Source organism: Thalia democratica, chromosome 7 (assembly GCF_965202585.1).
Source record: "Thalia democratica chromosome 7, ktThaDemo2.hap1.1, whole genome shotgun sequence".
Classification (NCBI taxonomy): domain Eukaryota; kingdom Metazoa; phylum Chordata; class Thaliacea; order Salpida; family Salpidae; genus Thalia; species Thalia democratica.
Genome location: NC_139171.1, coordinates 36,262,478 through 36,290,176, shown reverse-complemented (window position 1 = coordinate 36,290,176; position 27,699 = coordinate 36,262,478). Strand labels below are relative to the sequence as shown.

The 27,699-nt window shown below is 24.7% G+C and overlaps 1 protein-coding gene across 1 annotated transcript; it reads right to left on the bottom strand.

Annotated features, from left to right (window-relative positions):
- Positions 1–5,741: 5,741 nt before the first annotated feature.
- LOC145840550 (melatonin receptor type 1C-like) lies at positions 5,742–15,580 on the bottom strand. Its single transcript, XM_082947848.1, has 6 exons — positions 15,343–15,580; positions 12,220–12,377; positions 10,478–10,615; positions 9,391–9,519; positions 6,788–6,998; positions 5,742–6,571 (listed from the first exon to the last, which is right to left on the bottom strand). The coding sequence occupies exons 1-6, from the start codon at positions 15,571–15,573 to the stop codon at positions 6,110–6,112; spliced, it is 1,329 nt and encodes a 442-aa protein (XP_082803974.1). The 5' UTR covers positions 15,574–15,580; the 3' UTR covers positions 5,742–6,109.
- Positions 15,581–27,699: the final 12,119 nt, after the last annotated feature.

Here is a 27,699-nt window from a genome sequence, read left to right as displayed (position 1 = left end):
CCCTGCACCCTATCCACAGGCAAAGTTCACTGGAGCGTATCACATTTGGATTGATGATCTAGTATGGGAGAGGAAAAACGACATCCAGCCCAATCTGTACAACTTCATGGAAGGGTACGGCTTCATTCAACCCATTGCAACAGAGAAAACGAGCGATGAAAAGTACCGCGCCAAGGTCAAGTTCATTGAAGACAACATGGCTGACAAGCTGTTGAACGCAGGAGAGCAGTTCAAAGCTGTTGGAAGGTCGTTTGCCATCAAACCTTCACGCCAGTACCAAATACACATCTACAACTGTATTGTCAACATGAGAGACTAGAAATAACGGTTGTCTGTTGGTTGATGACTGTTTTAAGTAAAACTTTTGGGCTGAAGGTTAATGTTTATAAAGTAGTTTATACCAACTATAGTTAGTTGAACACTTTCGTTTAAATTTTCATTTATTTTGCAGTCTAATTTTTAATAGATTTACTCAAACATAATATTTGGAAATGTTTAATTGCTATTCACAGTTGACTTCTTGAAATAAATATAAAGTTTTTGAGTACCAAAACTATTTTATACCATTTATAATGCTGCACTTTAAGATTTTTCTTTAGGAAATTTGTAATTTTTTTAGACTGTAGAAAATAGATTTAAGTTAATTTTTATAAAGATTTATTTATAATTCAAAGCTCTGTTTTCATAAAAATAAAAAGTTTTTATTTACTTATTTGTTTATTACTGTTAAAAATATAAAACATTTAATTCTAATTAAAATGTTTTTTAAATTCAATTTATTTTAAAGAATAAGTATAACATAACTGAAAATTTTACCGAATAGTTAAATATTACCTTGTAAATATCCCCAGAAGTTTGAATCATGGTAGCTATTTTAGCTTATGATATATTGAACTGTTGCTTACGATGAACTTAAATTAATATTAAAACTTTATGCTACTAAAAAGTACTTGTTTATGTCTTAATATTTTATATATATATTCTTTAAAAGCTCACTTGTATTTTTTAGATGTACGGTTATAAAATTTTTATTAGTTGAGCATCCGCTCTTTATAACTTTTGTATAATAAATAAGATTGTATTGATCTTAAAAAGCTTGAATTGATTATAATTTACTATGATTTAACAGAAATTTAGTTAAATAACCTATATTTTACATAATAAAACGTTGAAAGTCATTTCATTGGGTTTTTATACGAAATTGATTTATATTAGGTATTATCATAAGTAATAAGTTATTTTTTATTTTCATACTTTAGTAATAGTTATCTCTATGTTACATAGTTTTTGACAAAGTAGACTTTAGAAAAGATTAGTTTCCAGGAATATTTTCCTAGGTTTGTATTAGATGCATATATAGAAAAAGTTCTAAAGATAAAAAATATCTTGTTAAGTAACTTTGTTAGACGTTTACTGTATTAGGTCAAACTCCTTTAAAATTTAAGTAAATGAAGTGTTTTTAAAAATATTATAAAAGCAACTAAGACCACTTGATTTATCAAAATTTTCATAATTGATGTAAACAACTAATTATACTTTTAATATCGAAACGTTTTTACTGAACTAAAAATATTATAATATTAAAGAAAAAAAAATTATATTGAAAAATAAAGTTAAAACTGTGATTTTAAATTTTTCAATTACCCTCTACTAAAGTTCTGTTTGCATGATTAAAAAAATAAGGTTCTTAAAGGTTAGTGGTTGGCACATATACCACAGTCAACACTATTTGGAATCTATTTAATAAAACTATTTAGATTTGGGACATACATACAAAGTAAAGCGCTTGAACTTTAAAGCTTTTAGTTCTCAGAAACAAAATATTCTATTTCAATTGAAAATATTTCCAATGATGATACTAAACTGAACTTTAAAAACTTGCTTATGTTTTAAAATTAAAGTTATAATTTATATATGTATATTAACTTTGAACAAATTCCTAAAACTTTGAACTTTCCTTACTCATTTTATTAGTTCAAACGTAGTTAAAAAAAAACGAGATGTTAAAAGTATAGCTGAATACAATGTTTTGATCAACTGAAGTTTGTGCTAGATTGAGTTTTTCAACGTAATTTCCACAGGCCTGATCACGGCGTTTGATTTTACTAAAAGAATTATATAACTATAAAGTTAAGTAATTGTTAAAATATTGAAATATGTTTCTTATTTGATTTTAAGCACACAATATGGCTTGTTAAATAATAATTACAGTTGTGCTATTCTAAGTTTAAGTCTTAATAATCAATTAATATTTACAGTGATATATTTTTTTAATTATTCAGCCCACAAAAGACGATAAATTTATTTTGAATGTTGTCTGTTGTATGTAATAGTTACCATTCACTTTGTTTTACTCTTAAGCCGATAAAAGTATTTACAAGTACAAACATTTGATTTATTTTATATATCTTTAGTGGTCTGTGTTACTCCGGGTTTATACGCATCATGATAAATCGTTTTTTTTTAGAAAAAAATAATAAAACGTCTTTTTTGTCAAATGCTTGAAAATATCTCAATTAGAAAAAACTTCTATGAATTTATTTCTTAATAATCATTTTAATTTATTAGCACCTTAGTTTTAACATATACTGAAAACGGGAACGGGTCAAATATGCACAAATAAATTTTTGTTCGAAGACACTTATATACGAAGAGTTATTTTTGCACGAGAGTAAATATAAAAAAGACAAAAAAGAATAAAAAATAAATTACCGACCAAGAGTTAGGGGTAGCTGTGGTAGTAAATTTATTTTATAAAAATTATAAAAAAAAAAAAAAAAAAGTTAACGACCGACGTTAAAGCTTAGGGGTAATAGTAATATAAATAAAAATCATTAAAAAAAAAATTGAAAAATCTTCAACCCGTGCAAAAGTGTTCATTCGTGCAAATTTGACGCCAACCCACTGGAAACTGTCAGTTAAAATGTTTGAAAACTTTTGAAATTCAGTTCAAATACTAAAAAATTTCTAAAAAGAACTTTAAATCTTTATTTTTTAATTGGTTTTTTAAATTGTAAAATTTTTCTTTATTGAGCATTTAATTTTAGAAAATATTCGAAAATGTCAGTTTAAATTCTAAAAAAAAAAAACTACTAACATAATTTAGTTTAAGCATTTTATTGAGCAGATCATTAACTTTTTTCTCTAAAAGTTTTTGGTTTTTTTGACAATTTGTCAAGAACAAATGCTTTAAGTTCTGAAAAATTTTACTATAAGTAGGCTACGCAGTTAATATACATCTACAGGCTACGTCGTTTCCTCTGATTATAAGCTAAAGTGGGCGACGACCAACAAAAGTCAGGAATATTACTGTTTAATTTGAGGAATGTCAGTCTAAAACTGCGGAGTTTTCTTTACGAACGCTAGTTAGATTTTTGATACTTTAAAGTAAGTTTATTATGATGTTGTACTTTAAAGTAGTTATTCTATAATGAAGTGTTAATTTTTGAAAAAATTTTATTTGGAAAATTTATGAATGTTACCTTACTTTACAAATTTCGAAATTGTTTCAAGACACTTCAATAACACAATTTTTTTTAATCTTCCTTGTTGCTATTTATACATATTTTATCAATACTCTTTTGGCGATTAAAAAGTTTCAGAAAATCTTTTTGTTTTTTTAGAATTCCATACTTGGAAGTTTTAGTCCTTAAACAAATATTTTTTTTGGTGAAAATGTAATTTTCTGATGTATTTAATAGCAGTAGTTATTTGCCTATATTTTACAGGAAAAATTCGAATTAAAAAATGTTATTTGCATTTTTAATAACTCATTCAAACCTATTAAACACACCTTATTTTTTTGTTCTTGTGTTACTAAACATGATTCATAGTACATTATTAAACACAAAATTCAGTTAATTTTCGTTTAGTTTTATTTTCTTTCATTTCGTTTTACTGATTGTTTTATTAGTAAAGATTTAAATATTTATATGATAAAAAAAACTATGTGTAATAGCTCGTAAGAAACTTTATAAGCATGTTGTATACGACTTAATAGCCGAAAGGCTCCTTTTTACACCAGATCCAAACTTTTTTGAACGCTTTTTTTTATCTCTTTTAGGCTCTTTTGTTTAATTTTTTTTTTTCAATTTATAATGCTAGGCTAACTTGAATTACTTGAATATTACTAAAATTTTAAATTACAATTTCAAATAAAATTATATATAACTTAATTTTACAAAAATAAAACTAATTTAAATACTTTTAAAAATAGTGTTTGTAGTAAAAAGAAAATGTTTGATTTGTTATTCACCATGATATTAACAACTTTTTAATTATTAGGGAAAAAAAATTAAAAAAAAAATCACTTGTTTAAAACACAGTTTTTGTTTGGCAAAGAAGCAAACTGTGCGTGAGTTTTTAAGTTAGTTTTTTACACTAAAAGTAGTAAGTAATATTATGTTTATATAACATTTGAGTATAAATAGAAAATTAGATGCAGTTTAAGTGATATTATGAGGAGTGAGGACTGAAGAATGAAAACTTAAATAAAAAAATTTTGAATTAAGCAACGTACTTTATATTAAAAGTCAATACAAAACTATTTACCCAAACTATTAGACTGGGTAGGTGTCAGAAAAGTACAGCGTCACTTTAGCACGGAGTGACACTTTAGCACGTAATAATTTAAAACCTTTTAAAAAATTCATTTAAATTATGTTAAACTATATAAAATAATTAACTTAACAAACAAATAATTATGAAAACTAGTCGTAACAATTTAAAAAATATCATATTTAAAAAATTATATATAAGTTTTTACTATGGGATTAAAATGAAGTAAGAAAGTTTATAATTTTTATATATCTCACTTTTTATTTTAAACTTACGCTTAAAGTTTAGCCTTATTAAATTTACTTACAGCATTCAAAAACAGTTTTAATAATCTTAGAGCTTGTATTTATTGCTAGCTTTATCTAACTACGAATGTCGAAAACTTTAAAGTAAAAGTATCAAAATATTTTCATCTAAAATTAATAGTAAAACAAATAAAGTTTTTAAATTTATTTTTATTTAGTTTTAACTAAAGCTTAAACTTGTAACTCATTTAAAGCTTGCTAACTTTTAGTTTACATGTTGCATAGTTCTTTCTAGATTTTTAAACAATACAGTACCTAATATGATTTAAGCAAAGAAAAAAATGCAAAATAAATTCTGTGCTAAAATGTTACTCCGTGCTAAAGTGACGCCGTGCTAAAGTGACACTCTGTTATAAATTGTCACTCTGTGCTAAAGTATCACACCGTGCTAAAATGTCACACCGTGCTAAAGTGTCACCCGTGCTTTTCTGACCCGTTCCCATTAGACTATAAGACCTTATAACAGAACAGTAGAGATAATATAGAGCAATTAAATTAAATACTAATCAACTAGTGTACTTAATTGTTCAGTTTAGATATTTAAGACTGACGGTTTAATATTTTCTGAGAGATATCAAATAAATGTTAGTTTTAGGTAAGTGAATGCATTTTTTCGAGTAAGGTTTTTAATATTTTATCTTAGTTTATACATTAAATCTTTTTAGATAAAAACATATTCATTGTAATTTTCTTTTTGTTATAAAAACAGAGGTTAATGTAAAAAAAATACTTTATTTCATTACATATAGTAAAAAACATGTAACTATTGACAAATTTAGCTTACTTATGAGTTTTTTTAGATTATAATACACTCTTGCTAAATAAGTTTGTTTTTAACATTAAAACTCATTTTACAAAACTTTTACTATAGTTATACAATGACTAATTTAACTCAGTATATAATGCAATATAAAAAAATTTCAATACAAAAAAAATAAGAATGAACAGTTAAAAAGCTTTTTTACTATGTTTAATTAACAAAAAATAAAAAAATAGCAAAAAAGTCCATAAAAAGTTATAACACTTTTAAAACATTTTGAAATTTTTTTTATATTTTTGAACTTAAACTGTTCCAAGTTAATAAAGTGCAAGCTTTCTGTAGTTCTTTAATGTCCACAACAAAAATACAACTGTGACGAAATGGAATAAACTTGTTTGAGCAGCATAACGACGAAAACTTCTGCGAACCAACCGTTCATCAACACCAACTCAACCCGAACATAACCGTGCACACAACTGAAAACACATCAAGATTTGCTGGAACCACCAGAACTCAAACTGTCCAAGTCGAACCGGACCACACCGAAGTTCACTTCCACGCAGTTGCTCTGCTTCTCCAGCACATCCATGGACGCGCGGGACAGGCACACCTGCGTGTCAAAGCCGCGTTTGTCCATGACCACGACGGTGGTCGGCTTCGGGGAACCCCGCAACATGGAAGCTGGGATCTGACCGGAGGCGAGCTTGACGGACGGGGACGATTTGTCCCCCCAGTTTCGTATGGTCGTGGGCTTGTGGAAGTTGTTGTTTGTGACGTGGTTGTTCACCGAGGCGACGAAGCTGTTCTTTTGTTTCATCTTCCGCTTTCGCTGCTTGCACTGGAACAGGTCGTAGATGAGGTTGAGGTAGCCTTTCCGGTAGGTGGGACTAAGGAGCCCGTAGATAATGAAGTTGGCTCCGGAGTTACTGACGCCGAGCCAGCCAACTATCTATTTAAGTTTTGATGGTTAACTTACTTTTAAAAATTTAGTTTTATGTTAAAGACTAGATTATTAGCTTTGATCTCGGTAATGCAAGATAACACCTAAATGAAGATAAAAATTTAGTACAACTTATCAAAAACTAAAACAAGCTAAGTATAAAAAACCTCATGAAAATATTTATCTTTTTACTTTATTATAGTATAGTTAGTACAACAAATGTACTTTTTTCAAATGCTTGTCCCCGTCGGGCTCGATCATTATTGTGAGGCCGTACGGAAGCCAGCAAACCGCGAAGCACGCAACAGCGACACTCAGTGTTCGTATCAAGGTCAGTTCTCTTTGCAGCAGCCGGATGGAATGGTCCTGGACGCGCTTTTTGACTGTCCCTTTGGCGACTACCGCTAGAATTTCCTTAGACCTTCTTTTGACGAACCTGTAAAAAAAATTTTTTTAGTTCATAAAAATTAAAGAATTGTTAAAAAAACTTTAGATGCTTGAAAAATTTAACTTACATTAGATTCAGTTTTTATTTATAAAAAAATTTAAAAACCATGGCTTCTATAAAAGGTTTATTAGAAAAATTGTTGCTGAAAACTTAAATCAATCTTAAATTTGTTCATAAATTTTACAGGTTATAGACTTTTTTATAGAAAATATTTTGTAAACTTAGTCATTAGTTATCTAAACTATTTTGATGATAAATTTTTGTGTTGGTTGTTTTCATTCTTAAAACTTATTAAAAAATGTACATGATCATTGATATATTTGTTATAATTTTTTTTTCTTTAGGACAAGATTACATTTTAAAATGTAGCATTGCAGTATGTATATGAGTTAATTAAGAAGCATTGAGTTTTTTGTTAAAAAACAACTTTCTATCATCTAAAAAGAATTAAAAAACAGGTTATTGTTTAGATAGTTAATTACAAAGTTAAGCTTTTTTTTTTGTTCAAATCGGTTCTATACAAATGAAAAAATCTTACTTTATAAGTTTGACAAATTCTTACTGTTCATTTTATTTATTGTTTTTAACTTCACGACAATCATAAAGCATGCAAAAAAAAAGCTTTTATTTCCGATTAAACTACAATTTTTGATGCTTTGTTAACGGCATCACAATTATCAAAAGTCATCTAACGGTTGTGGAACAATTAAAAAAAAATTAATAAAATTTCTGTTTATCAAAAGCAGAAACTACCATACGTATTAAAGTTTAAGTACATATTTTTAGTTTAATGAATGTTTTTCTAAGTATTAATTTATAAGTAAACTATAAACTTGAATTGCAAAAAAGAAACATTGGTTATTCTAATGATAACTATAAAACATTTAACTTATTATTTCTTTTACAGATAAAAAGCAATAGATTTACTTCTAACTAAGATCAAAACTCTAAATTTAGTAAAAGCAAGTCCAATAATAAAATATTTTACATAAAGCTTAAATCTAAAACGTAAAAACCTGCTACAGTTTTACGTAAAAAACAAAGTTTATCTGCTAAAAATATCTTCACGCTAAATTTTAGTAAATAGTCCTTACTGACATTTGATAACATTGTTTACTAAAGTTTACAAACTTTATTCTGATAGCTGAATATATTTTTTCTCTTTTTCAACAATACAACTAACTAACTTTTAAAAGTTTTATAATTTTCGTCTATTTTTAGTTTCTAAAAAGACTTAAAATACCTAATTTGTTAAGCTTTTGACAACTTTTAGTGTAAAATACTAAGAATGTAACGTAAACTTTATAGCTAAAAGCCTCTAAGTTTGTTTGATTTTAATTAGCTACCATCTGGTTTTAATTATTAACAATTTGAAAAGCTTTTAGAAATAAACTATACAAGGTTAAATCAGTTAAAGCTTATAAAAACGTATAAACAAAATAAGGTTTTTGGGTTAAAGGCAACTTATAAATTTTTTAGGTAAGTAGTCTTCTAAAGTTACTAAACTGAAGAAAAGCTTGTGGTTTTGTGCACTTAAACTCATTAAATTGTGATCCCATTCTTTAAACCTTGCTCACATTTAACGGTAGAATGTAGTTTGTTTGATTTTGCAAAATTAGCCTACGTGATTTTTGAAAACTAAAACAAAAAAAAAAGTATTTTTTCACAACCCTAGTTAGTGTACAAAATTTCTAGAATTTTAGAATTATAATTTCATTAGTAGTTTAAATAAAAGAATATATAAATTATGTATCGGACAATTTGATAGACAATTAATTGCTTAAAAGATAAATAAGCGTTTTCAAAAGCTTACTTTAACATGACTAAAAAATGTGAGCAATGTTTAAACAATAAGCATGAAGTGTTTGGAAATTTTCTTACGATAAAGTTATGCAATAGACATGATAAGCTTCTTAAGATAAAGATAAATAAAGTTTTTCAATATAACTTATACTATTCTTTCTTACAAGGAAAGTTTAAAAGGCTAAATATAAGGTATATAAAAAAAAGGCTAAAAAGTTTAAGAAATTTTTTTTCAATTGAAAAGGTAATAGTTTTTTTTCTAATTATGCATATACTTTAATAGTTTCTTATAAAGAGTTAAAAAATAAAAATCGTAATTAATTTAGAAAATTACTCATATAATATTTAAAACAGTTAATTTTTTATAAATTTAAACTATACGTATTTTTCTTCAATCTGACTTTAACATTTTAGTGATTGTGCTTTTAAATAATTTATGAATAAATGTTTTTGACCTTTAAAAAGGCTTTTGTGGAAATTCACCAGTTTTATAATACTTTTTGAGTTAAATATACATTAAAAGGCTTATAGAACTTTAAAAATTCTTTTAATATCGTTTCAACGAGTTTATACAAACCTAAATAGTTTTAGGTAGCAACAGGCTATAACAAGTAGTGGAACCACGATGGCCAATGTCATAAAAAACACGTTGTAACTTTCAGACTTGTTATCATTCCATAAGCACTCCATGACTTTAGGGTCATACCTGAGAAAATACACAAGTTAGAAAATAATAAAACCCAAAACCGTAAAAACATTTTAGAAAAGCTGAATTTTACGTGCAAAGCAGTCGTATTACAAAAATTGAATATCGTTTCTCAAAAGGCGGGAAGTTGTCGACACAAAACAAATTGCATCGCAGACCACATACACACCATACGCGGTTGACGAGCGTAAATATAATTCACGTTTACGAGCGGTGATTTCGCTAACACAGTTTTAATCGACTAGATGCCATCACGCTTTTTGCAAAAGTCGTGTGACGTTAATGATTTATTTGCAGATATTATACAGGCGATGCATAGTTTCGATTAAGGTGATTTGATTAAAAATTTTTATTTATTTTACGACAAACTATAGCTTTGGTGTTTAATTTAATAACTGTTGTCCAGTGTTACAAGACACGTTTTTTTCCTTTAACAATGTTAATTTTATTTAATTTGGCTATTAAAGTTAAATTGTTGAATTTTTTAATAAAAAAAGCTTTAATTATTTGACACAATTTAAAAAAAAATTAAATCAAATAAAACTAGCCTTACTTAATTTCATTCTGTATGTTTTAAACTGTATTTCAATAAAATGTATATTTTTATTAAATATTCCATAACTTAACAACTTTTAATGCAAAACATAAATTTTCTTTAACTTAACTAAACGTCTAAAATAATATATGTTTGATTAAGAGATTTTTAATAAAAGTTAAATTTTTAACTTCATTTAATTTTAGTAATTTTAGTAAGGCAAACCTTAAACTAACAAAATAAGACACTTTCAGACGTTAAAAACATACTATATATGAAAAAAATTAACTAACTAAAGTCAATTGCATGTATTATGCGAAGTTATTCTTTCATAAAGTTTTGAAAAAGTATTAAAAAAGAACTACTTTGTAATAATTTATACAACGTAGTTGAGTTATCAAAAACAAAGCATCAAAAACTGACCTAAGACCGCTCCAATCCCCATACAAAGTAGGTATCATGAGAATAGCTGGCCAGAACCATGTGAACATGACCCACAAACAACACATGTATTTGTTGAAGTATTTCTTGTACGACACATTCTTCACTACTGCGGTGTATCTATCATTAAAAGTTTTATAACATGTTTTATATTAGTTTTGCACACAAGCAGAATGAAATAATAGTTATTACAATTAACATATTTTGTATGAATCATATGATATAAAAGATCATTAGACTAAAAAGTATAAACTACTGTTTATAATTGATAGAGATTTTTTTTGTTTTTATAGTGAACAAAAGGATTGTTTGCATGACATTCGCTTTTATGAAAAAAAAAAAAAAAAATGTTGTTAATAGCTTTCAAAATGATAAATAACTCATCTATGTTAGAAGAAAAAAGTTTGTTTATGCTGCTGAATATTGACATACTACTTAACAAACTAAAGCTTTCTTTTTTTGTCAAAATGATGTATAAGTAAAAGAGCTTTTGCAGATATTTAATTTAAGTTAAACTTTCTTATTTAACTTAATGTGTTTAGTGTAAGTTCTAAATTTAGATCTTTACTCATTGAGCTGTTTTAAAATATACTAAATTACATGTGGATTTTTTTCTTTTCATGTGTTTTCAAATATCGATTTGAGTGTATGTTCTAAAAACGCTGTCAAAATAACTATATAATATTTTAGTTCTAGATCCTTTTAAGTTAATAATTAATGCTTAGTAAAGAATTTATGTATAAAAGATATTTAACAGTAAAACTCCTATTAAAAAATCTTAAATTAAAAAAGTATTTATAAAAACAAAAATAATTATCTGTTGAAAAAATCCAAAAAATCATAGTGTTTGAATATTAAAAGCACTTAATTTAAGACAACAAACAAAAAATTTTTTAAATAAAATACTATTTAATCAAAAGTATTTTAAAAAGCCTAATTTTTAATAACATAAGTACTCAAAAAATACCATAATTATTTTTTAGTAGATAAATATGTTTATGACAAAAAAACTCAATATTTTTATTATATTTTTACTACTTAATTTATTAACACTATTGTTTTCAAAAATGTTTAACAAAATTCTATTGATTTGAAGTAAACTGTTTTTGATTACTTTTTTATTAAAATTGTCGTTACAATAATCTAAGGTTTAAATTCATATAATTCACTGGATAGCTTGTAAATATTTGTTTAGTAGTAATCTTTAGTTTTAGTAAACAACACAAAAATGCTAAAAAAAAGAAACTTTTTTGAATAAAAAACAAGTTATAGCATTTTTATCAATTAACAAACACTTAACATTTTGATGATCTTAATAACTTAATTGTTATTCAACTAAAAACTTCAAACTTAATTAAAATTTCAGGATAAATTACTTAAAAATTTTTATCTTAATAAAGGTTATTTAAATTTATTATTAATTTAGTAAAATATATTTTGTCTTAATTTTATTTGGTTTAAGTGAATGTCTTCGAAAACAATTTACCTTTAACTAAACTGCAACAATAAAGTCTCACTTATACTTAGATTTTTTTATTATTTATTTTTTTATTAAAATATTAAAAATATACAATACTGTTTCACTTAGAAATAAACTTTAGAAATTTTTTGTTATAAATTTTTTTTATATGTTATTTTCAACCATAAGATACATCAAACTTTTTTTGTTATATTTTCGGTCACACTTGTGCTCAAACAAACTCTTAGGGTTTCCCTCAACCAACCTGTTGATTGAAATTACGGAAAGCGTCTGTATGGAGCAGGCGCAGCAGAATGTGATGCCGTAGCCAGCGATGTCGCACAGGACAGGGGGGTTTTCGAGGGCATTGTCTCCTCTCAGTACCACGTTGGCAAGCATAGTGGGCACATACACACCAGTTGCCTTGAAAATATTTTATAAAGTTATTTAGATCTTATAAAAGTTTAAGAACTTTAGTTCATTGAGAAAGCAAAACATTTTCTAATTTTTTTTTAAATTTTTTAGCAATTCATGTTTTTTATGAAATTTTAGTTGTAGTTTCATAAAAGAGTTATAAAGTATTTGTAAAGGGTAGTTAAGCACATCAATAAAATTTTAAATAAAAAGCAAAAATAGAAAAGTATAGTTTTATTTCAACCTCAACTCTATGTAAGCTGAGAACAAACCGTGTTTAAAATGTTTAGTATAAAAAGAACAAAACATAAAAAAGTCATTTTTTTACAGTATTTTTTTCTAAAATGAGCTAATCTATAAAAAACGAAAAACAAAAGAGAAGTATGGGTCTAGGAACCAATATTTTCTACACAAAGTATAAACGTTGTTATATTAATTAGAAAACTATTTTAATTACTACGGTTTAACATATTTTCATAATGAAACTTTCCAATTAACTTTCAACCGTAAATTTTTAATAGTATCTGATATTATAAATGCACAAGTGTTAAATAAAGATAAAAGTAAAAAGTAAGTAAGTATTTTTTTTATAACTTTAACTTTATTTAAAACAACTAAAAAACTTTACTACTAAACATAATATTATTAAATTTAAAGTAAATACTTGCCTAGTGTTCTGAACTTGGCTTTAATCATTTAGTGGTTGCTGGCTACCATTCAAAAAAACTAATTTAATAGAGGTTGTAATAAGTTTAGCCACATTTTATTTAACATAATTCAACTTGTTTTCTCAAAACTTAGATAACGTTTTAAAATATTTTTAGGTCAAAACTTACCTTTAAGTTGTTTTAATTGTATACATCTTGTTTATAAGTCAGTTTAATCAATATACTAATGTTTTATAGTTGCATTTTATGAGTTTGCAATGTTTATGCTAATTTTTAAACATAAAAATAGTTTAAAACATTTATAAACTAATTATGCTTATTTGAAATATGTATAGCATTAAAGGCTTGTTTACTCACTACAAGCTGTTTTTTTGAGTTTAATTTTATTTTGTAAAAAAATTTCTTAAAAACCCCAATGAAATCTGTAAACTAAGTTTTAAATGCTTTTCTTTTTTCGTTTTTAGTTTAAGGTTTATAAAAAAGTTATCGTTTTTAAAAAATTAAAAAAACCTTACATGAAAATTTACTTTTAAATTTTTTTTAAGCGTAAATTAACTAAAACAAACTTAAATAAGAGAAGTCATACTAATAACAACAAATTAATTGTCTTTCCTTCAGCATCTGAGAAAAAAATTATTTAACAGCACACAATATTTTGTCAGTTCTACTAACGTTTAGTAAAAGTAAAATCTTTACTATAACATACTTTTAGAAATAACAGAAAATACATTTTGTTTTTTCATAATAGTTTTATTATTCTAACAGTTTCTCAGGTTTTTTGTGTAGAATTTTCAATAAAAAAACTCATTTTTAGTCTAAACAAGCTTTAAATACTTTGAAAAAATATTAATTTCATCTTTAAAATTACAAAAATTACTATATACTTATTAGAATTTTTATAATAACCAATACATACCAGATAATAATAAGTATTTTTTAAATTAGTTTTATTTAGAATGTTTTTCATATAAATTTGCCTTTCATTATCATTAACAACAACCTAATGTACTATTATAAAACATCTTTGTTGTTAGATAAAGCTGTTGTCAAAAGTTACTATAACAAATATCTTATTTACAAAACATTTTAAAAATTTGCACTTGTACCACAGAAAGTTACATGTTTTTATTAGAAATACAGCATTCTAGTTAGACAGAGCTTTGTTTTCAAAACCTAACTTTGTTTAAAAAATTGAGCTTATTAATACACCAATTAAATAAATATAAAAATACATGTCCTTACCTATAATGTATTTTAATATTAACACGATTCTAAATAAAATGTAATTACAAAATAGTTTGAAAAGGATGTTGTTGTACAAATTGAAAATTTAGACAAAGAAAATACGAATTTGACAAATTCTTTTAGCCAAATTAAGTGTGAGGAAAATATTTCTTTTAAAATTAGTTTTAAATTAGTTTCTACTCATAATCAAAGAATTTAAAAGTAATCTAGACAATTTTTTCTCATACGAAACTGTACGATATATTCAAATTAGAAGTAATTTGTAACTTTTAAATTTAATTATAAACTATTTATATTTTTGTTTAATGAATTGAAACTTTGAAGTTAAGGTAAATCAGTTTAATTTATAAATTGTCAAATAAAAAAAAATTGTACGAAACTATTGCACACTTTTCAATTATACAAAAATTATTTTGTTATTTAACTTTGTTCAAAACCTTGCAAAAACAAAATCACATTAAAACTTTATAAAAATTTGTAAACAACTATGTTCATAATAATTGATTTAATCTACTATTTGGGTACAGAGATAAGAATTCTGAAAATATACCTATTGGGTTTTTTATTACCGCAAATGAACCACTGATAGAAGTAATCTTTTACTTTTATTTTACAACTCCTTTTTACTTTCATTAGAGTGCTGTCTATTTTATAAAGTTACAAACACTAGCTCAGTTTTTAGAAAAAAAAAATTAACGCAATATAAATGAGTTTTAGTTCGTTAATTTTTTTTAAGTTTTAACTAAGGAACAATAATTAAGTTTATTTTATTTAAAAAAAAGAGTTTTATTTTATTCATGTAAACAAGCGCTCTGCTTAACAGCTAAACTATAAAAAAGTATCTATTACTTTTAAGCACGTTGCTTTATAAACTGTAAAGTTTTAATTATAAGAGTGTAGATATAAATAACATCTATAAAATTGTAGTCATAAATTATGGTAACCTCGATGCATTTTATTTAAAAAACCTTTCAATAATTAGAATTTTAAAGGTTAGGACACTTAGAACATTAACTCTTAACATCTAAAATTAAAGTGTTTATAGTTAAAACAAAACTAACAAACAGGTCTGCAACAGCGAGGTTGATGATGAAAATGTTTCCGCTTTTGTTGACCCGTCTTTCGTGAATTATGGAGGAAATGACGAGTAGGTTACCAAGTGAACCAACGACCATTAGCACAATCAAATAGACCATTTCTATCGTTCGCAACGCTTCGTCGTAAGGTTTCCATGGTGAATCGACTTTGCTTTCTTCTTTCGCAAATGTTATGTTCATAATTTCAGGGTACATTATAGTTATTTCTATTGTAGTTAGAAGTTTTTAATTCTTTTAAAGTTATCTAGTTTAAAACTGAATTGATAGGTATACTGTATACAATACTAATAGAAGCTTAAAATTGACCACTTCTAATAAAGATCATCTAATTCAAAAAAATATTAATAATACAGCTAGTCATAACTGTAAACTTGTATAAAACACTTGAAACAGTTCTTTGTTTTAACTCGAAACAGAACACTCATCAGCTTATTTTTTTTTTTAGACCGTAGTAAATGTTTAAAAAAAAGTGCGTATGCTTCAGCGCATCAGGCAAACAATCTAAATTTGATTTAAAATCAAAAACAAGCTAAATAAAAAATGCAGTTACATCGTGGTGTACCGCAGTAACGTTGATATTAATCTCATCGCGTGCCGACTCGACTTAATTAGTTTCAAGCTGCAAAAGTAACATTTACCAGCTACGTGTTTAACATTTTGCTAATTAACTCAACTTTTTTTCCGTTTAAACTAATTATTACATCGAACCTGGTTGCTTTTTTTTTCAAATGCGAAAAAGCTCGTTATTGCTTTCTGAACAACACATGCCGAGGCGTAATGCTGTGAATATGATGTCACGGAGGCACGTGCTTTGGAGCCAGTTTCTTCTAAAGATTGCTTTAATTAAAGTTGATTATGCAATTTTGTTTTGTTCAAAAAATTTCCTGTGTCAAACTTACACGAGCTGCTGCTTTCTGGGAGTATTTCTAGTAATTTATGCTCAAGTGGCATCTGTTAATCTTATATCTTAAAATTAACCTTTAACTCGGGTTTTAGTAATGTATTAAAATCAATTTCCTAATCATTATAAAAAATAAATAAAAATCATTTCCTTGAACAATTGCTCAATTTTTAAATTATTATTTTTAATTAGTAAAATAGAAGGCTGTGCTAAGCTACTTAGTATTAAGTTCAAAAAAACATATGACTAAAAGAGTTATGTTTGTGCAAAGTACAACATTTTATACATTACCTGTTTTTAACGGTTTGTATATAGTTTTGTAATTATATTTACTATAATTTAATTTATTTCAATTTTTTTTTGGTCTGCAAACCTTTAATTTTAAACTAGTATGTAAAAAACAGTAAAAACAGCAAACTACTTAAATTATTTAAAAGTTTGTTAAAATATTATAAGTAATAAACTTTTATCTTTTATATTTGATTAGTTATTAATATAGGATTAGTACAGCTCATTTGGAATAGCTTGTTTAAAATAAGTAATCCTGCTTTTTAAGACATAAAAACTGTGCCTACGTTAAAGTCTATTATTTTAATCGCAAAGTTTATGCTTTACTTATCAATTTTTTTTTATGTTGATAAAGATGATTTTTAAATTTAAAATCAAAGTGTTGTATCTTATACAAACTTGAAGTTTTAATTTTCACAAGAATACTTTAAAAAGCTGTTATCATAACTATTCTCTTTCATCTTTAAACATCGTGTATTTAGTATAAAATCTACAGCAGATAAATACTACTTGAGTTAATTTTCAAGAAAATAATAAACAAATCAAGGTTTATACAAATACGATAACAAATATTTTGTTTTAAAGCGTCATATCTAAATGTTACAAAAAAAAGCTACTTAAAAAAGTAAATTTCTTTGTTGTACATTCTACCTCCTGTACTTCCAGTGATATGTTCTTAGTTTGAAAAATATAATAGAAAAGTACAACGAGAAAAAGCAAAAGAAAAAAGTTTGGCTCAAAGCACGATAATGAAGCTGTATAGTATTACGTTTAGAATAAATAAAAACCTTATAGTTTTTGTTACACTATCGCACTTTCTTTACACACTTTTAGCCGAATTTATACAGTAGGCTTTCAATGAACTCTTTAAACTCATTAGTTTACAAATAATATTTTCATGCGTCACATAAATTTAAAATACTTTTTTTTATCTAAGAGAAAATAACCTTGATTTTCCTTATGAAAATGTTGTATGTGCGCCAAATAGCCTTAAAACTATAACATATTTTCTTAAACTTTGGAAAAGTTTAAGTTTCTTTAAACTTAACTTAAAATAAAATAAAAAGTACTAAACATAAAAATTTAAATTCATTAGTAATAATAAGTACTAATAAAGCATTAGCTACTTTTTATATGAAAATTTTTTTTTATCAAGCGTTTGACTTGAAATTTTTAAAAGACAAAAGACAAGCATAACAAACAGATCATTAAGGATTTAAACAATAATATGCAAAGTTTAAAATAGTGTTTTATTTTCGAGGGAAAACAGGTCAGTGTTGTTAAACCAATGGCTAGGTAATCTTTTAAGACATTATTACGACTGCGTAGTGAACTTAATCTTTCAATCTTTTTGAACTATCTTGTACTGTAGTTATTCTGATTTATGTATTTCGTTCAGTCGGGTTTATTGTGTTTTGTTACCTTTTCTATTATTCTTTCGTTATGCAATATACTTTAAATCTAGTTGCTTACAGGCTGTTTTAAAATAATATTCTGTTAATATGCAAATATTAGTGAATTGTAGTTTTATAATTCTGAAGGTATTTTTCTATTTGTTTTTTTTAAACTTATTTAAAATCAGCTTGTTGTATTATTTGTAATACAGGGCATGCATGATGTTGAATGAATAAATTTATAAATCTAAAACATGAGCAACATGAGCAACATGTAGGTTTTTACGTAATAAAAATAAAGCACATAGATTAATGTTTTACGTTTTATAATAAAAAGAACTTTTTTACCCAAAAGTAAGACCTAAACATCAAACTTTTATTTAAAGTTTAAGTTATTAATCTTATTTAGTGCACTTTGCTTTTATAAATTAAAACTTTGTGAGTTTAATAAAAGTTAAAATAAAAACTAAAAAATTAAAAGGTAGTATTAAAATATAGACTTAATATAAACAAAAAAAGTATATTTTCTTAAGTATAACAGCGATTTATTTAAGTACCAAACTGCATGTAATATTTTAATGCCAACATGTGTCACATGCCAAAAAATTGAAAGTAACTGAAAAACGGTCGACCAACGTAAACATTATACTGAAAACAAGGTCAGTGTAATTATGACGCGATTAGGATGTTTTTATCGGTAATTTTGACTGTTTCTACGTTTAAAAAACGAAACTACAAAAAATTTGAATATTACACGTTAAAAAAATTTACTTACTCAGTTTACTACATTTAAGAATTAAAATTGAAAATATATTAGAAAGTTTTAACTTATGTTATTTGTTCTTATTAGAAAGCTTTAAAGTTTTATTTTTTTTTGTGCTGCCTTTATGTAGTTTGCTTTAAAAAGTTTTATTTTTCTAAACAGAGTTTAGAAATTGTAACTTAATTTAACAAAAAATTATAAACGTATAATCTATATTAGTTGTGGTCTTAGCTGAGTGGTATAAGTAATTACTGTATGTTGTAAAGTTTATTTTTTTTTAGATTTTTTTTTTAATGTAAATTTTTGACTAAGCCTTAACCCCTTTTATAGAAATTTTGTTTTACTCTTTCCTCTAGTTCGTTCAAAGTTCTGTTGTATTAATTAAAATATATGTGTGTCTTCCCAAAAAGTATGTATTCAAAACTTAAAAAGTACGATTTTATTTTTCTTAATTACTAAAAGGTAATTGTTTAATTTAAAATATTTAAAAAAGATATAAGTTTTACTTTTCTTTTTTTAAATAATTACTCATACAGATGCAAATACAAATTTTCATATAAATAGAAAATTGTAGAAATGTATTTTTTACTGAAACCTCATTTAGTTTTTGAGTTCAAAGAGTTCAAATATCTAAAATAAATCAATGATTTTACAACTTTAAAGTCGCGCTGCTGCAAATATTTATAGATTTCTAAAAAAATCGATGTATCAATGAAATAACTTGACATTTTAAATAATTTTAAATTTCTACAACTATTTTTGTTTTTTTTTCGGAAGATTTTTCAAGTTAATACTGTTCAATTAAATTTAAAAAGTTTTTTTATAATACAAAACATTTGTAATATAATAGATACATAGTTTAAATTTTTAAGCAGTTATAAAGTAACTTTACTAAGTTTTCATATTTTTTTGGAAATAGATCGTAAAAAAGCTTAATGAAGATTGCAATAGTTAAAATATGTATAACAAATAATGTTTAAGATTTAGACAACACTAATGCTTAACTACTAAATATATGGTTTTAAAAGTTTATCAATTAAAAAAAAAGGTTTTAAAAAGTTTTTATAAATAAAGCATAACTAAACTTTAAAAAAAAACAAGTTGACTAGTTTTTCAAAATACAAACGAATTTCAAACTAATTATATACATGACTTATTTTGTTTTGTATAATAATTCGGTTTTTTCTTGAAACAACATTTTTGGCTATATAAAAGTCAAAAAAATTTTTTTTTTCTAAACTTTAAACTACATCTCTTTTCTGTATTGTTTTTCTACCTTTATACAAGTAAGAAATGTTTTGATCAATTAACGAAAATTAAAAAAAAATCATTTGTATAAAAAATGTAAAAAAACATCTTCTCGATAAAATTATCAATGGTCTAAAACAGTAAAGTTTTTAAGCAGTGAAAGTTTAAATACACTTTAACAATGATAAAAAAATAAGTTGAAAATAAATTATTAATAAGTGTAACTTTTATATAAAATTTTTCTGTTGAAATTTTCTTAAGAGTTTAAAACGTTTTATAGCTTATAATATGTTTTTAAATAACTTAAACTAGGTAAAGACTGTTGTAAATATAATGTCGTGTATATTACAAAGTTTATTAGAAAATGTAAAATTCTTACTCTTTCTGATTTAACATGTATTAGTTTTTATTCAAACTTGAATTATTAAGGTTTTTTTTTTTCGTAAATCTTAGTCGTAAAATAAAGTTTTTTAATTAACTTATTTTAGAATTCAGGTAGAGCGAATTTTAAAGCTATTTTATAACATACACCAAATTTAAAAACTACATTTAAATGTCTGCTAATTTGTGCAATTATATAGTGGGAACAACAACTATCTTTAGAAAAAGTATAAAGTCCACTTAAACCTGATTTAAAAAAATTATGTACATATCATACTTTCATTCTTATAAATAGTTTTACAGGCTTTACCTTTTTTACTATGTTCAGTGATTTATTAATTATCAAAAAAACTATCAAAAAAAAAATTACTACGCTTTTATACAGTGTGTAAAAAAAAATCAATTCCATGTGTATATTAATTTTGATTTTAAAAAGTGGTGTACAAAATTTAAATATAACAAATAACAAGAAATTTATATAATGTATTTTGACCTTTGCACAAAATAAGTAAGATAAAGAAAGATTTTCATTTCTTTAGTATGGTCCTATGAATTTAATCGTCAACTAATTTCGTTCACTTTAAATTGTACTATATTAAATAGATTATATAAATACAAGCCTAATGAACTTCTATTTAAATTTTTCGAAAGTAAATAAAAGCTTATTACACCATATATTCAAAGACTTTTACAAAATCAACTATCTGAATGTCTAAATTAAGCAAAAACGTTTTTAAAATTTTTACAATGAATCTTTGCCAAAAGTTTTAATTTCACATTCACAAAAAAAAAAGGATATTACTGTAAAAGGTCATAAGATTGATTTTTCAAAACATTTTTGTGGTTGGTTGTTTTTAGCTACTCTGGCAGATCACTAAATATTTGTAAAACAAATTAAAAAAATAATTTAAATATTCAAAAATTCATACTACTTTAATACTTTTTTATCAAAAAACGTAAGATAGTTTTTCACACAAGGATTTTTCATTATCTAAAAGCAAGTAACTAGTACTTCTTTAGTACAAAAAATTATTTTTTACAAAAACAGAATTTATTTCTCTACTAACGCCTTAACACTATTAAAGTATTTGAATTAAAATGAATTTTTATCTAAAATTTTACAATCTAGTAGTAGCAATACTCTAAATTAAAAACTTATATCAAAACACGAGGGGCGTGTTTCGACTGGCTTCCTGTTTCCTGTGCGACCCCTAAAAAAACTGGAAAAAACGTGGTAAAAAAATTGTATACGGATTTGTTTTAAAATAATTTACCAAAAGTTTTTATCTATATGTTAACTTTTTGATATCAAGCAAAATTTAGTTTATTCAATTTAAAGAATCATGTCAAAAATGACATAGTTTTAAAAGTTTATTTCAAGAAAAAATTTATATATTTACGAACGGAGCACATTTGAAAAACGAAACTTTTCATTAGATATTAGCTAATAAAAAGTGTTTAAAAAATATATATCTAATGATTTTCAATACCAAAGGTTTAATTTTTAACTTAAATCTTTTGACCAAACATGAATTGTTAAAAATTTTACAACAAAAGAAAAACCTGAATTGAAAAAGCTAACATATTTTTCTATTAAGTTGTAAAATTACTTCCAATATTTTAAGACTTTTTTTATTACAAAACATTTTTTTATAAAATAAAAGAGATTTTAAATTATTAATAAAGTAATTTTCAAATAGAACTATTTTAAAATAGTTGTTTTCGTCTGCTTCTAGTTTGTTTTGATTAAAGCTTGATTCCTAGCTAAATTATTTTAACCTGAACTGTTTGGCTAAGTGATTTGTTTTCATATGATTGAATATGATTATTTTAAGACAACGTACTTACTAATTTTGATTAGTACTTTGTTTTAAGTTTGTTAAGTTGTAAAGATTTCGTTATACATGTTACCTTCACAATGTAAGGCAAAACTTTGAAATTGTCAATTAAAACAAGACTTAACTTTATATATTCTTTTTTTACTATTAATTTAAGAATTGGATTACTTATTAAGACTTTGCTTTCTGTTTTACTTGTGTTTTAAACTGTTTAAAGCTTAAACATTTTTATGTACCTGAGAAGTTTTAGATAAACATGTTGTAGACAGTTATGTAACTTTCTAAATTTTATTATTAAAAGCTACATCATAACATACCTATTATTAAACAAAACTATTGTACAAACACACTAAAAAAAGTCTAGACACGCCCCTGAACTTAAGTATAATTATTGTGTAAAAAGGTTTTATCAAACGTTTCTTTAGAATATCTATAAAGTTTAAGTTATAAAATTTTTCATTGGTTCAAATTTATTTAGCCTTTTATTTGCAAAAGTTTTGCAGTTTGCTAGTGTTACATTGGTAAAAATAAACTATTTATTTAACTTTGGAAAATTTATGCTTGTTAAATTTTTTTTTGTGTATATGAGTTTGGTTATCATAAGTAATTGTTTTTCACACATTTTAAAAGTAGTTAAAGTAATTTAAATATTAAAAAACTATAAAATAAAACTATATAAACTTTCGCTAATACAAAGACCAAAAACTTAATGTTACACTCAAGTAGATAACCAGTCTTTTTTTTTCAATTACTCACGAAATTTCCTGGATACACTTAAATTGTTTACCAATGATCAAATGTTCAATACTGGTAATTAGATACTATTCTAAAATAATTTAAAGAATTGTTTCTGAATAAAATGTTTTTATACTACTTACAAATACTTATTTTATTTTTTAACAAAAAGTTGTAAATTTATACTGTGAAAAGTAGTATTATCAGCAGAAGTATTTTAAATATCCTGTTTTTGTTTATAGCTTTAAGTAAGATTAAATTATATATATACATACTTATATTGCTACGTAAATGCTGAAATAGAAATGCTCTCTACAACGAATTGTAGGTGCCGTTATATATTAATACATTTTGTTTGCTAAATTACATGTAAATTTTGGTTTACGTTTTAAGATGCTATTATAATAAACTTACTGAAGAGCTGTTCTATCTAACAGAACAGTAAAACATTTGTGTTAGTAAAACGTAAGATTATATTAATGTATATATATATATATATATACATAACTTATTGGAAAAGTCCGATTTAGAAAATACTGGTACATATGTTTCATAAAGCTAGACGCTTTGATCATCATCCAGTTCAATTTAAAATAAAAATCACTTTACCAAACATAAATGCAAAAGTTATACAAAAAACAAAAAACAGTAGGACGTAATATTGTGCATTACAAAATTCTGTACAAAAATCGATCTTCCATCTAACTAATCAAACAAGCAAAATTAACAAAAACAACAGTTAAGTGACTATAAAATACTTCAAAATTTATTGTATTTTAAGAGGAGCTTTTTCATATGCCGACAAGACGGTATGAATTCACTCCTCTTATTTAAACAACTTCTTTTTTAAACGCATACATAACGGCTGTTGATTCTTTTAAGCACAGCCTACAAACAGGGTTATTACCATCTGCTATTGACTGCGCTCTTTTTATCACCTCCCAAGTTATTTTAAAATCAATGTTTTTGCGCTTTAGGCCGCAAACATACTTCGAAAGCTCAGTTTCATTTTCATATACACCACCTTTAAAAGATTTTTTATGGTTAGCATACCGAAATCTGAACTGAGTGGAGCATTAGCCGATGTAGAACTTTTTTTCAAGGTCAGAGTTAACTGTTGCCTTGTGAATAATAACCGTATTATAGTTAGAATATTGATATTTAATTAGAATTTAGTTATTTAACTTGATAAATCAAATCTTTCACACTGAGCCCACCTTAAGGGCTTTATTTATAAAGGTTATGTAAACTCGAGTCCTTCAAGTTTTACATCTTGAAATAATTCTTTATATATATATATATATACGTAAAATATTCTACGTGTACTTTTTTACATGATGTAAACATTTTATTAAAAAAAAAATTACGAAAGTAAGATGTCTTAAAAAGAAAACTTTTAAAACTATTTCAACAATACAACTTAAAAACTTTGTTAAAAATTGAGGTTATATTTAAAACAGGGACTGGTTTAAGAAACAGGCCAGTTTTAGTAAAATAAAAATTGCGCAATAAACTAAAAAAAAAACAGTCTTTGACTATCATAGTAATCAACTAACAAAATGCTAATAGTAATTTTATTTACAAAAAGACAACGACGTTTCACTCAAATTTATTAGTGTATTATCACCAGAAAAATTTTTGTCGAGACCTCTTGTGTTAAAACAATACCCTTCACAAATACCTAATAAAATGTTTAAATTAATAATAATAATATAATGATAGTAAAACAAAATTGAAATTAAACTACCTTTAAAAAGAAAATTTTAAAAGTAATTATATTTTAAAGCTTTTTTCAGCCATACAACAAAAAGTATTAAAATTTTCTGAAAATTGAAATAAGTGTATAAAGTGATTAATTAGACCTACAAACGATTTTTTTTTCAAAAATATTTAACTTTATGAGTTGTGGCCTTTAATTTATTTTTGAGATTGTATGAGATTGATTTTTTATGTATTTTCCGAATTTAAATAGTCTTGCACCCATAAAAATATTTTTACGGTATGCTTAAATGAGAAAACAAAATTAATCCAACTAAATTGGTAAGCCTTTCCTGTCACATTAAGCTAATGAAAAACATAACAGAAGTTTTGCAATAGTACTTGTAGGAAACCGATATATTGGTTATTATACATAGTATTGTTTATTAAACGAAAAAATAAAAGCGCTCAAATTGGTCCTACAACCTAGTAAATGAAAAATATTTTATTTATCGAGTTTCGAGTATCGAGGATAGATTGTTTTTGATATCTAAAGAACTCTCATATCAACTCTTTCATGTTTGTTTGCAATATTGTTATAACTTTGTACAAAATACTTGATTTTTTTAATATTCTTTCTTAGTGTTACTAAAAGCTGAGCATGTCTTTTTTATAATGTAAAACAACGAATTGTGAGTAAAAGTTGGTTGGAAGTAAAAAATTAAAAATAATCTGTGTAATTTAAAAAGAATAGCTTTCGCTAAGAAATCTGCAGAAAATATAACAGTGTTAAAAAAGTATAGTAAAACATTGTAATAAAAAAAAACACATAAATAAAAACAAATTATACAGTATCCTTTCTTTATTACACTAAAACATGTTTCTTTATTTTAACGGATTAACACATTTTAACGGAGCTCTGTAAAAAATTAATAATGTAAGAAAAGAATAGAAGCTAAAGTAGGTGTATACATGTGTCCATTAAAAATAAATATAATTGCTATAGATTTTATTGGGTAATGGTTTATAACAGATAAAATACGTAATTTTAAATCCGACTGTTATAAAACTATATAATATTTGTAATTTTTAAGTCTAATTGTTCAAAATATAGATTTAATCGTTTGCTAAACAAAAGATCCTAGTGAAACTAGTTCACTAGAATATAAATAAAAACAAATTATACAGTAATCTTCCTTTATTGTAATAACATATGTTTTCTGTGTGTTAACGAATCAACACCCTTTTTCAACTGAGGCCTGTAAAAAAATATTACTTTAATGAAAGAATAGAAGCCTAGAATAAAGTAGGTGTAATTATATTGAAGTTGTTTTATTAGATTAAATAATTATTACTTAAAAACTTAATTTTTGACCCGTTTTTCGTATGTTATCTGAAGATATAAAGCTTAACTGGTTTTTGAACTATTTTAGATATTTATTGGTAAATGATACAAAACTAACACACAATTTTCTATTTACTAAAAAAATACAATGACGGTTGTAAGCTAAGTAAAAAAAAACATTAATGATGTAAATATAGTTACCGTATACTTACTTAATTTTGTGAGCTTTTTAATTAACAAATAGATTGTCATGTATAAGTTATTTTGAATTAAGTAAAAAAATACATTAAACTTAAGTTTTTTTGCTACAAATAACTAAAATATTACAGACAATTAAAATATAATAACTCTAACAATTTTTATAAATAATAAATAAATTTTTAAATTTTAACATTTGCTAGTTTTTATCTAGACTAGGGTTTTCCAAACTCATTTTCGTAAACGAATATTTTTCAGTAAATTGAACAATTATTGCCTTCACTTATTACAAGCCAAAAAATTTCTAGTTTAATTGTGAAATTTCCCGTTAACTGTACCTAAGGTCTTTTTTCTTTTCGTCACAAACCCTAGGAGTCAAACAAAAATTTGAAGTTCTCAAATTTCTCGCAAAATGTATCTAAATATCCTTTATAGCCTTTTAAACACGGTCTCTGCAGATTGTAGCCCTCTAATTTGTTAAACGACCCTCAAAGGTTTTATGGCAAACCCTAATTTTGACCAATGAAACTACTATTAAAAAAAAAAGTCTTTTTGTTCATAAATTTATTGATTTTTACGAAATAAGTTGAATAATTAAAACTACTAAAAATTAATACGAACTTTTGTATGTTAAAAAAACTATTTTTTTAATAATGTGCTTTTTTAACCAACTTATATAAACTAAATTTTATGGTTACGAAAAAGTTTATTTTTAAACTTACGTTACCTTCATCCAATGCAAAGTGTTCAACTAAATTGTTAATAAAATTAATATAGTTTATAAAAATATATAATAAATAAAAATAATTTTAGAATAAAGTGTTGGACAGAAGTCTTAATTTTGTTATTTTCAGATGCTTAAAGATTTTTTTAGTTAGCAGCATAACAAAAATAATTCAAAAAATATTTTTAAACAATAAAAACTGTTGTGTTTGTATTTCAAAAAATTAAAGAAGCATCGATTTTGCATACGATTTGTTAGTAAAAAATATTTATACACGTAGCTTTTTCTTACAATAATAAAAGTTTACTAGAAAAAGATATAAAAGTTTATTTTAAGTAAAAAAATAAAGAAAAAAGTAAATATAAGTCTCATTATGAGACTCTCATACTAAGTAAAGACATTAGATTCTATTTATTACATATTTATTGTTTTACATATTGATTGTTTTTTTTTCGCACTAGTTCGTATCGAGTTATTAAATATAGAAGATTTTGAAAAGACCGAAATTTTTTAAATATGTTAACTATAACAGTGAACAAACTTAAAAAGTAAGAAATTTTAACAAACAAAGCGCTCAAAAAGTTTTTTCTAAGGATTTAGCCAAAATTCTTTTGATTTTTGAGTCATACATCAGGATTCAGGATGCAGTTTTATGTCTTGTCCAGGCAGGAATAAAATATTTACGATAAAAATTCAAAACTAATGATAAAAACTTTTTAAACTTTGCTATGGTTTTTTGATTAAATTAAAAACAAAACTTTAAACTTTTATTACTTTTTATACATAAAATTGAACTAAAAATTTTCAG

What these genes read in the sequence shown, in the direction of transcription:
- LOC145840550 (XM_082947848.1), bottom strand. Translation starts at nt 15,573, where the DNA reads ATGTACCCTGAAATTATGAACATAACATTTGCGAAAGAAGAAAGCAAA. An exon ending in TCCGTAATTTCAATCAACAG is followed by an intron (nt 10,616 to 12,219) that starts GTTGGTTGAGGG and finishes TTTTAATGATAG; the next exon opens with ATACACCGCAGTAGTGAAGA. An exon ending in GGGGATTGGAGCGGTCTTAG is followed by an intron (nt 9,520 to 10,477) that starts GTCAGTTTTTGA and finishes GTATTTTCTCAG; the next exon opens with GTATGACCCTAAAGTCATGG.